General features: G+C 37.3%; 1 protein-coding gene across 2 annotated transcripts in view; it reads right to left on the reverse strand.

The window, feature by feature from the left end:
• KNG1 (kininogen 1) overlaps window positions 1-12,456 on the reverse strand; it is a 563,217-nt gene that overhangs the window by 283,209 nt on the left and 267,552 nt on the right. For both annotated transcript variants that reach the window (XM_044070731.1, XM_044070730.1), the window contains exon 4: window positions 5,583-5,731. In XM_044070731.1, coding sequence (XP_043926666.1) covers window positions 5,583-5,731 — 149 coding nt within the window. The remainder of the gene's footprint in view (window positions 1-5,582; window positions 5,732-12,456) is intronic.

Raw genomic sequence — 12,456 nt, forward strand, 5'->3', positions numbered from 1 at the left:
GACTTGTGTACTGTTAGGAGTGACGTTTAACTCTTCTAAATCAAATATACTCCATTTTGGTTCTAAACAATTGATCTTTAAGTACACCTTGTGTGATTCTTCCATTGCATCAGATCTTTATGAAAGATCTTAAGATAAATGTTTCTGATAAAGTAGCTTTTGATGGTGAGTATGTGTCTGTTGTTGACCTGATTCACAGACACTCACCAAATTGACAGTTATGCATCTGAAAAGTATAAAAAAGCAGTATTTGTCTTGTGGTGATACACAGCCCCCACACTCCTGCAGCCCCTCAGACTTTATTAATCTAACTCTGAGGTTGTATTTCATGGAAAACAGAGAAGATGGTGTCAGACTGAGAGGAAAAGAGCATGATGGTGCAGATTGTATGCGGGCAGAAGAACAGATAAGTAGACAGCAGAGGTGGAATTGGTGGGAATGAAAGAAGACAAGAAATTCCCAGACAACATACCCTCAAATATTCTGAAACACCTGTTAAAGGGTTATTAACTCTAACATAGAACAGTATAAATGTTTCCTAAGCATGTTAGAGCCGTCAATCCTCACACATATCATTTTAAATGATTTCTAAGCACTTGAGAGATGTCACAGGAGTAAAATGGCGGTTACAATGGTTTCACTCCACAAGACAGGAAAAATAACTGAGTTAGTTATGTAGAGACATGTTATTTTTACTTCAGCTACATGTAAAGCTATGGAGAAAATACTGAGAGAAGCAATGACAGAATTTTCTGGAGATTAACAGTCTCTGAGATCAATGCCAGCATTGGTTTATAGCTAATGGAGTTATAGTACTATGACAGGGTGACATTGATAATAGACAGGGAGACCCTAGTGAATATGGTGCACTTTATATTTAGCAAAATTGTGACTCTGTACTGCACAGACAATGGGAAACTATGGGAAACACACACACACACACACACACACACACACACACACACACACACACACACACACACACACACACACACACACACACACACACACACACACACACACACACACACACACACGCACACACACACACACAACACACACACACTTTCAAACATCACAACTTGGGGGGGCTTCACCCCCCCTGCAACCCCCTAAACCCCCCAATGTGGGGGGCTGTGCCCCACACACACCCCCTAACTAAATATATCAACTCTGAGATTGCACTACAGTGAGGAAAGGGGCAAACACATGGGAATGGCCAATCTTTCCCAGGGAAAGAAATTGCTGTTTTGAGCATTCGTACTTTAGTGCGTTCACTCTTTATGTGTCGACCAAGAGGTGTTTGATGAAACACCTCTTCTGTTTTTTAATACAGACCTGGATGATCAACCTATTTGTGAATGATGGTAAAACTGGAGATATGACATTAGGTATTGAAGAGGCTAAAAGACACTTCAGTAAACTTAGCTGGTGAAATGCAGCAACTGAAATTCCATCCAGCAAAGTACAGTGAGTACCAGTTGGTGTGACATGACAATCCAGTCAACACAAAGCAAGAGAAAGCTTTGGGAGTCCATTTTTCTTCAGGAATGACCCATCATGCCCAGAGTGATAAAAACCAGGAAGTGTAATGCATCCGGATAGGAGTTTGTCCAGGAAGTAAAGAAGCAACCTCACCATTCTATGGGTCTCTGTTCAGTCTGGAATGCTATGTGCAGTTCTGCTGTTCTTTCAGGGAAAAGGAGATAAAACTAGTTCAGAGTATGCAAATGAGGACACTGGAGGAAAAGGTTTAGAAAGACAGGCTTACAGAAATTGCAGTTGTGTAAGTACTTGACAGAACTAAATTTTTCAGATAACAGTAATTTTCACATGATCATTACTGCAGTAACCTAAGCTATACGAGTTATATCCTGCCAAGGAAAACAGATGATCAGCTTCCAAAGCTTCAGGGCATTGTCCACACACCCAAACTATCTGGCCGCTTGAGCTACACTGACTAAAAGATAAACTAGGGTGCCAAGACCTTCAGAGCTTTCCTGCCAACAAGAGAGGGAGGCTGAGGCCTGAAAGGTCAATGTTAAGAAGAAATAAATGACCACATCCATGCATAACAACATACCAAGAAACAAGTAGGATGGAGGGAGGGAGTGGCTACTGCAGCACTGATTATTCGAATATCTGCTGTTATTAAGTTTATTTACACAGCTGTACTATGTTCTATATATTGGTCACTGTTTCAGTAGCCTAAGCTACATGGGTGGATTACCACAGCTTACCAATTTTTGGAGATGGAAGGAGAAGAATCCAGAAGCCCCTGAGGAATGGTCCTCACAAAGCCTGAGCTAGACCTAAAAAAGGAATCACGTTTATAGTGCTTTGTAAAAATATGTACAGAGGAGCAAGTTGTTGCTTCTAGAATGTTTCTAGAATCCAACTCTTTCCAAAAAGCCATAGATGAAGCTAAGGCCCTGGTAGAGTGTGGGCCTGGACCCTATCTGGAATAGTTTTCTTGTAGTAGGTATAACAAATGGTAATAGACTTAGACAAACATTTGAAAATAGTCTGCTTTGAAACATATCCTTTCTTCTTGCCTTCACAAGAAATGAACAATTGATCTAAAGATCTGAAATATTTAGTTCTGTCAAGTACCTGAGTTATCTGTGGACCTCCAAAGTATGACATATCCTTTCTCCCTCGGCCTTAGGTTCAGGAAAGAAAATGATGAGATGGATAGTTTGGCTTAAAGTAAACTTGGCTACTACTTTAGGCATAAAAGAGGGATTAGTTCTCAAAGAACCCCTCTGCCTGTGGAAAATGAGGCAGGGCTGACTCACCATAACAGCAACTCACATACACTTCTTGCAGAGGTTAGAGCAATGAGTAAAACTGTTTTCCATGTTAAGAACTTCAAGTTAACCATGTTAGCTGGTTCAAATGGAGCAGTATTAGCATCTCAAACACAAAATGGAGATCCCAAGGAGGGGCCACCAGTTTTCTTGGAGGCCTTATGCAAGACCCCTTTAAAAACATGTTCACATGACAATGCATTGAAATAGGATGAATCACCATGAGCAGACATACTGAAATAGCAAATGAATAAACTTTGATGGAGGAGTAAGAAAGGCCATAGAATAGTAACTCACATAAATATAATAAAACCAGAGAACAGCTAGCTGGAAGAAGTGCCGACCATGGGGCCAACAGATTGTTCCGTAGGTAAGCTGAAAATGGTGCCTGTTTTCCAGGAAAGCAAGCAGCAAATGCCAGTAAAAACCAAAAGTCTTTAAAAGTCATCTTTTTCTTCAAAACTAAAGACAGTAAAATGCAATTTAAAACACTTTGCCAGTCCCACAAAGTAAAATAAACGCAATTTCTTCTTAAAAAGTGTGCTACAGTTACTTTAAATAACTTTTAAAATGATAGGAAAAAAGAGTGCTTCTCTTTAAAACTACACTGAAGTCTCATGGAAGCCTGTTAAAACACAACCCCTAGCTTTAAAATAGCTTATGTGAAGTGAAACGCACTAATAATAAACAAAACAAAACAAAACAAAAATGGAAGCTTCTTTCCCCAAAGGGAACTCGTCTGCCCAGCTAAGGAACAGAAGCAGCTGTCCATTGATCCTTGGAGCCTCATAGGAGTATTCTCTTCAGTGGCAGTAAAGCTCTGAAGGACTTGGCACCCAAACGTGTCTTTTAGTTAGCTTAGCTCAAGCTGCCAGACAGTTTGGGTGTGTGGATGGTGCCCTGTAGCTTTGGAAGCTGGAAGGCTGTTATATCCTTGGCAGGATATAACCCATATAGCTTAGGCTACTGTAGCAGTGATCAATATGAAGAACATCTGGGTTTGTGCATTCACAAGGAGAGGTGAATGATGATGGTATATAAAAATAGTAAGGTGATCTATGGTTGAGTCAACCTAAAGATGGATGAGAAAGAGGGAGGAACGTACTCGAAACTGTCCAGATTTCTGCACAGAATGTACAGATTTTTTGCCTCAGATTTATGGACTGTTCCTCATAAAGTTTGTGTTTTTCTGGCAAATCAGTGAGAACTGAAGTAATTAAATAATGACATATATTTGGTTTCAGACTTCATATCCTTTAGAAAATGCATTCTAATGCAAATCCTGTTATTTTAGCAACTTTCTAAGTTTATAAGACCAATAATTAAAATGTGTCCATTATTTTGGCTCTGTCCAGATTTCTGGTGCTAAGAGGCTGAGGGGTATGGGGAGGAGTGGTCCCAAGTACGAAAACAAAGGTACTGAATATTAAAAAACACTTTTGATGTTTAAGGGAAGGAAGTAAAGACTGGAGCAATTTATATAATGTCGGAATGAATGATAATTGTTAAACCAAATAATGAAGAAACTTCTCTGTGTGAAAGATCTAAGAGTCCCTAGAGTTCAGGCTCCTAATAAAAACCATACTGTGAATATCCCACCAAATAACACATGATACAAATACTTCCTTTAAAAACTTTCCAAAGTATAACTCTGCTAATGAAAGTAGGGAAGCACAAGCTAGTTCAAGTAGAATCTTCTTTAAAAACACATAAACAAGCAATCCAAATAGTGGTTGAAAAAAAAACAGAAAGTAAATTGTTAAATCAAATATATGTATACTGCACGCAAATTACTATGGTTTGTTTTCTTTTACTTTCATGTATGTCTACCTGTTTTCCTGCTTTAGGTGTGATTTAAAAAAGAAGTTTATAAAAAATGCTTTTTAGTTGTTACAGTCAGCAAAACAATAATTCAGTGATCTACATTTTTAAACAAAAGCAACTTTCAATCATGAATGTCAGCATAGTACATGAAGCAAAAATAATGCAGTAGAAAGGAATTCTAAAATGATGGTTCATTTGTTCAATGGAGATTTTGTATAATTTGTAAAATAATCCACAGTGTTCAATTTATGTTATTTATTTTTGCAAATAACTACTCCAATTAACTTTGCTGTTCATATATTGAAAGCCTAGAATTTTCAGTAATTAAATCTGATGCCTGGGTTAGCCCACTGGATACAGTGACATTTTAAGAGTGATTCAGGAGAAAAGTTTGGTCAAATGATTTGCTCTGAACAGTGGGGTAACAGTGGTGGTGGATGTATTGCAATATAGTCTCAAACCTATGCTCCTAACTGTCAGACAAAATTCAAAATAATGTTTCAGACATAATACAGTTAAGCAGAGATATGCTTGGAAGTGCATAACCCCTGCAAATTATTATACATTGGAATAAATTTGTGGAAAACAGCATCCTGTTGCATAAGTGGAATTTGTAGTCAGGTCCTTGTCTTATTTGTGGTTTATGTGCAGTTCATGTGACCTTGCATGTGAATTCTCAGCACATGCACCCATGATACAATGAATGGAATACTGAACATTTCATTCATGAGAGTGCTAGAAGAGTAACTTAGGCTAAATATGCAAATTCTGTCCTTCTTTGTGTGAAGGTTAAACATCCTGTAAGATGGACTAAACCTTCCCATCTGTTCTAGCATAAATATAAAGACTACAAACTGCAATGAATATTTACCCCTAAAAATTACTAAAGCAAACAAGCAAACGACTAACAAACTAACTAGCTAAATAAATGTATAAACAATCTCAAACCTGTGAAGTAGCCGTTTTAATTTGCACAACTCCATATAGGAAGGGAGAACTGCTGTTACTGTTAAACGCATTTATGGCAATACGAAGTGGTTCTTCTAAAATGGGGTTATTGTTGTCCACTGATATGGGGCAGCCATGGCAGGGGCCCACTAAAGGAACAAGAAAAAAATTCAGTTGTCATAATCTGATTTGTGAATCAAAATCTCACTTATTTTAATGTTAGTACAGACATGTCTAATTTTATCAGCAACAGATTTTTTTTCAGTCATTGTTTTATAGCTATAATGGGTCACTCACCTGGGGAAGGCAAACCTCCATTTGCTTTTGAGTGCACTGCTGTAATATGTGACAACTGGTTAAATTAATTTTGCAGACTCCTACTAACATATAATCAGATGAGGCCCTAATACTCAGCACTATTCTTTTTAAGCTTAAAGGATTTGAACCAAACACTTAACAAATTCATAAATATATAAACACAAATCATTAAAATTACAAAACTAAATAAATAAAATAGAAAAAAACTAATAAAACAACAGTGACTGAAAGCTCCCAAGTTTATTTTTAATACAAACTAGTAAAAGAGATGGCATAAAGACACAATTCAATTGCCAGATTGAACAACTGTGTCTTAAGCAAGTGCTTAAATCTGCTTAATGTTGGGGTTGCTCTCAATTAGCCAGGTAATAAATTCCAAAGGTACTGGCACTGGTATGCAAATGAACATTTCTTAGAAGAGTCTAGTCATATTGTTGGAATAACTGACAGCTTCTGGGAAATAAAACTCATGGATCAGAATGGCTAATATCAGCAAAGCAGGTCTTGTAGAAGAGTTCCAAGCTATGCAGGGCAGTAGAATCCAAAAGCAAAACTTTACCTATCTTATGTTGCCTGATAAAAATCCAATGCATCTCATGTAGGAGTGGTGCAAAATAGATAAAAGGCCTCAGAGGTTTAATTTCAAGTGTACTGTGAAAACACTTATCATACTGCAAGTAACAGACCAATTATGTTCTGCACTTTTAAGTCTATTTTTAACAATGTTTTAAACTTTTATGTTTATTATTAGTATCAACACTAACATTTTTACCTTGACTATATTGACTATTGTGATTTATAGCATGCTATTTTGTATATTGCATATTCAGGGGAAGTATGCCTTTAAAATAGTCAGGGTAATTTCATTGATGCAAGCAAAATTATGAATAATTGCTTAAGTAATTAAGAGTATATAAAGGAAGTTACATCACAATTAAATGACTCTGATGAAGCCAATTCATGTTTCTTGGTGAAAGTGCGTAGTTGGTTATACTTTATTCGTATTTAATGTTAAGCAAACTTGTGTTTCACGCAAATACTGCCTTGGTGGCTCGTTTTTTTATTTTTAATATTGTTTACTAATTTATGTATGTACTTTTTAAGCTATATTAGTTCCTAAGTATTCGAACCGCAATACGATCACAACTTCAAATGCAAAGGCCACACACCAAACCTTGGAGGAAACTCCTTTTATTCACCGACTGAGCGCTTTCACCATGAAATGGCTTCTTCAGAGTCAGTGTATTACAAAAATCTTGTTCAATATATAGTCAGTTGATAACATCATCAAGTTATTCAATTAATCAATTAGTCATTTTAAAACAACAGATCTCTAAAAAAACCTTTTAAAGTTCTTACAACAGTTCATTAATCACTTTTATACTGTCATTGTAAAAAATGACACACATATATGTGTACACATAATACACATCATAACATAACATTCTATTTTAAAGTGAAATTAAAAATTTATAATCAGATGTATTTTTTATTATTTTTTATTATTATTGTAAAATTTTATCCGTTGTAGTGTGTAAATTAAATATTTTTTCCCCCTCAAATTGTTGTTATACCAATAAGTTATATAATACTAGCCTTGTATTTCAGAATCGGTTTTATCGAAATGTAGTCATTTATTCCAGGGTATCTAGTGGCATTTGATCTAAATTGCCACATCGTTTCCAATAATGCTACCCTGTTTCCTACATCACCCTCCTGATCCAACATTACTCTATCAATAACAAAAAATACAAACTTCTTGAATTCCCTACAGTTGATGCTGTAAACATAAAGTGCGTTGTGGGAATCCTTGTTCTTTATGGCTCTTACGTGCTCCATCATCCTATCACGTAACCTACGGGTGGTCATACCTATGTAGAATGCCTCACAGGTAATGCGTAGACTCACATATACTACGTTCTTGGTGTTGCAATTACATTTCCCCGGGCAAGGTAACGAATAACCCCACCCTTTGACACATATATTGGAGCCTTCTGCTATATACCTGCAGCTTCTACAATGACCACACTTGGACATTCTGGATGTCTTGATTTTGTCCTCACTTTCTAAAATCCCTTTCAAATTGTTCCCCTTACTATATACAATCCTAGGTTTGATACCTAGAATACCCTTGATGGCGTCACTTAAACAATAGTCCCACATCCCTTGCAGTGACTTGACTATTTCTTCACTTCTCTCATTGAATTGCAGCACAAAACATGCTCCAAGCTTTTCCTTTCCCTGTCCTTCTTGGTTAGTATCTAAAGTACCTTCCACCCTTAAAATAGGTGAGTATGCAGAACCTCTCTGTTTATAAACCTCCTTCTTCAATCTTAACAGCAACTCCAACGGGTAGCCCCTGTCCATGAACATACCAATCAACTTGAACATCTCCTGCTTGAATGTACATTCCTCACTAACTAACCTGGACAACCGCACCATCTGTCCTTTTGCCACCCCTTTTCTCTGATGGAATGGGTGGCAACTTTTAAAGTGCAAGAGGATCAGGAGGGTGATGTAGGAAACAGGGTAGCATTATTGGAAACGATGTGGCAATTTAGATTAAATGCCACTAGATACCCTGGAATAAATGACTACATTTCGATAAAACCGATTCTGAAATACAAGGCTAGTATTATATAACTTATTGGTATAACAACAATTTGATGGGGAAAAAATATTTAATTTACACACTACAACGGATAAAATTTTACAATAATAATAAAAAATAATAAAAAATACATCTGATTATAAATTTTTAATTTCACTTTAAAATAGAATGTTATGTTATGATGTGTATTATGTGTACACATATATGTGTGTCATTTTTTACAATGACAGTATAAAAGTGATTAATGAACTGTTGTAAGAACTTTAAAAGGTTTTTTTAGAGATCTGTTGTTTTAAAATGACTAATTGATTAATTGAATAACTTGATGATGTTATCAACTGACTATATATTGAACACGATTTTTGTAATACACTGACTCTGAAGAAGCCATTTCATGGTGAAAGCGCTCAGTCGGTGAATAAAAGGAGTTTCCTCCAAGGTTTGGTGTGTGGCCTTTGCATTTGAAGTTGTGATCGTATTGTGGTTCGAATTCTTTGCTGGTTGCCCTTGTGTTTGGGAAATTTGATTCATCTTATATTAGTTCCTAAGTAATGATGCACACAGTGTTTCGTCATAACCCGTAGACCTCTACAGCCACAGGTATACAAAAATATCATAATAAATATATCTAAAGTCTCATGTAACTACAGGAAAAAGCAACCTAAAACTGTACTCCAAGAATAAAAAAAAAAACAAAAAAACGAGACTTTTACTTAAGATGTAATGAAATTTTGTTCAACAGTCCTTCTAATGCTTAACTAGTTTTCTCCTCTATTTCTATAACTCTAACCTACTGTTTCTTTTTTTTTTATTTATTTATTTATTTATTTTTTTTTGCTGATTTAGCTCTGTTGCTGGTTTCCAGTCATACTCCCATGATGCTTTGTGGCATTTAAAAGGCTAGTGTATTGATGTAGATTTTCTTTTGGTTTCTGTTTAGGCCAGGGTATCTGTTGTTACCCCAATGGACTGTGTGCAATCCCATGTGAGTTAATGCTTTTAATATATCATCATCATTGATTACTGAAGAAGGGTGTATCCTGAAAGCTTTATTTTGTTAAGTTGAATAAATTAAGCATTTCTACTATTGTGGGATCTGTTTTCTACGTACGTTAATGATTTTAATTCAGGCTGAAATATTTCATTTCTTTGAGTGTATTTCAGTGCGGAATAAGAGAAGGTAGACTGTGATATAGTATTATATCTTTCCACCAATGATGACACTTTTTAAAACATGTTTTAAGGAAGTGTTATACATACTAGTTGAAGATAAGTCATTTTCATGACCTGGTAACGCCTTTTAGTTAATAGCGTTGTCTGTTGAAAACACTTACTTATATATCTTTTGTTTATTTTGGATGCAATATACTGCCATTTGATTAACTTTTCTTATGAACCGTTAGTAGCCATCTGGATGAACTCATCACTCTGAATGAGCCATCTGGATGAACTCATCACTGTGGCTTTCTGATATGTCTTGCTGAAATGTTTAATTTTTTTCTGACTGTAGCTATGTGCATGTGCAGTATAACATAAAGAAAATTGCTCTTTGGTGTTGTATCTTCATATAACAAGGCTATTTTTTAAATAAATATGTTAGAGGGAAGTCTTACTCTAGAGACTATCAATTATTGCACCCTACATTACAAAACTTGAAATATGAATTATTGCATACTGTATTACAAGATTTTTTAAACATTATACTTTGGATGAACTCATTACTGCAGCTCTCTGATATATCTTGCTGAAATGTTAGTATACAGTGGATATAAAAAGTATACACACCCCTGTTAAAATGCCATTTTTTGTGATACAAAAAATGAGACCGCAATAAATCATTTCAAAACTTTTCCCACCTTTAATGTGACCTAAAGGGGTGCATATACTTTTTATATCCACTGCAGCTCCATACAGTTTAACAGAAAGTAGATTGTGCTTTGGTATTGTATCTTCTGATGACAAGGTTATTTTTAATTATTATGTTAGAGGGAAGTCTAACCTAGCCACTGGGGATGCACAAGCCAGTGCATTTCTTTGTGCTAGTCCCAAGCCCGGATAAATGGGGAGGGTTGCATCAGGAAAGGCATCTGGCGTAAAACTTCACCAAATAATTTCATGTGGACACCAGTAAATATTTCCATACTGGATCGGTCGAAGCCTGGGTTAACAATGACCACCACCAGTACTGTTAGCCAACAGGGTGCTGGCAGAAATTGGGCTACTGTTGGCCGAAGGAGGAGAAGAGGCAGAAAGCATGGCCGAAGGCAGGAAGAGAGGAGAAAGGCTAGGACTGTGGTAGTGAGGGTTGGAACTTTGAATGTTGGCAGTATGACTGGTATAGGGAGAGAGCTCGCTGATATGATGGACAGAAGGAAGGTTGGTATATTGTGTGTCCAAGAAACCAGATGGAAGGGGAGTAAGGCTAGGTGTATCGGAGGTGGGTTCAAATTGTTTTACCATGGTGTGGATGGCAGGAGAAATGGCGTATGAGTTATTCTGAAGGAACAGTATTCTAAGAGTGTTTTGGAGGTGAAAAGAGTGTCGGATAGAGTGATGTTTATGAAGCTGGCAATTGATGGTGTAATGATGACTGTTGTTAGTGCCTATGCTCCACAAGTTGGGTGTGCAATGGATGAGAAAGAAAAATTTTGGAGTGAATTGGATGAAGTGGTGATGACTGTACCCAAGGGTAAGAGACTGGTGATTGGAGCAGATTTCAATGGGTATGTTGGTGAAGGGAACAGAGGGGATGAAGAAGTGATGGATAGGTATGGTGTCAAACAAAGGAATACAGAAGGTCAGATGGTAGTGGATTTTGCGAAAAGGATGGACATGGCTGTGGTGAATACATATTTTAACAAGAGGGAGGAGCATAGGGTGACATACAAGAGTGGAGGAAGATGCACACAGGTGGATTATATCTTATGTAGAAGGGACAGTTTGAAGGAGATTGGAGACTGTAAAGTGGTGACCGGGGAAAGTGTAGTTAGGCAGCATAGGATGGTGGTTTGTAGGATGACGTTGGTGATCAAGAAGAGGAGGAGGAGTGTGAGGGCAGCACCAAGGATCAAATGGTGGAAATTGAAAAAGGGTAATTGTGAGGTGGAGTTCAGGGATGAGTTAAGACAGGCACTGCGTGGCAGTGAAGAGTTACCAAATAGCTGGGTAACTACAGCAGAGCTAGTAAGGGAGACGGCTAGAAAGGTGCTTGGTATGACATCTGGACAGAGAAAGGACAACAAAGAGACATGGTGGTGGAATGAGGAAGTACAGGAGAGTATACAGAGAAAGAGGTTGGCAAAGAAGCAGTGGGATTGCCAGAGAGATGAAGAAAGTAGACAGGAGTATAAGGAGATGAGGTGCATGGCAAAGAGAGAGGCTGGACACTAAGGAGGGAGAAAAGGACCTGTACCAATTGGCTAGACAGAGGGACTGAGCTAGGAAAGATGTGCAGCAGGTAAAGGTGATAAAGGATAATGAGGGAAACATACTCACAAGTGAGGAGAGTGTGTTGAGGAGATGGAAAGAGTACTTTGAGGGGTTGATGAATGAAGAGAATGAGAGGGAGAGAAGGTTGGATGATGTAGGGATAGTAAATCATGAAGTACATTGGATTAGCAAGGAGGAAGTAAGGATAGCTATGAAGAGGATGAAGAATGGAAAGGCTGTTGGCCCAGATGACATACCTGTGGAAGCATGGAGGTGTTTAGGTGAAATGGCTGTAGAGTTTTTAACCAGATTGTTTAATGAAATCTTGGAAAGTGAGAGGATGCCTGAGGAATGGAGAAAAAGTGTTTTGGTACCTCTTTTTTAGTATAAGAGTGATGTGCAGAGATATAGTAACTACAGAGGGATTAAATTGATCAGTCACAGCATGAAGTTATGGGAAAGAGTAGTGGAAGCTAGCTTAAAAAGGGACATGATGATTAGTGATCAGCAGTATGG

This window comes from Protopterus annectens, chromosome 4.part1 (genome assembly GCF_019279795.1).
Source record: "Protopterus annectens isolate FY-2018-M chromosome 4.part1, PAN1.0, whole genome shotgun sequence".
NCBI lineage: Eukaryota > Metazoa > Chordata > Ceratodontiformes > Protopteridae > Protopterus > Protopterus annectens.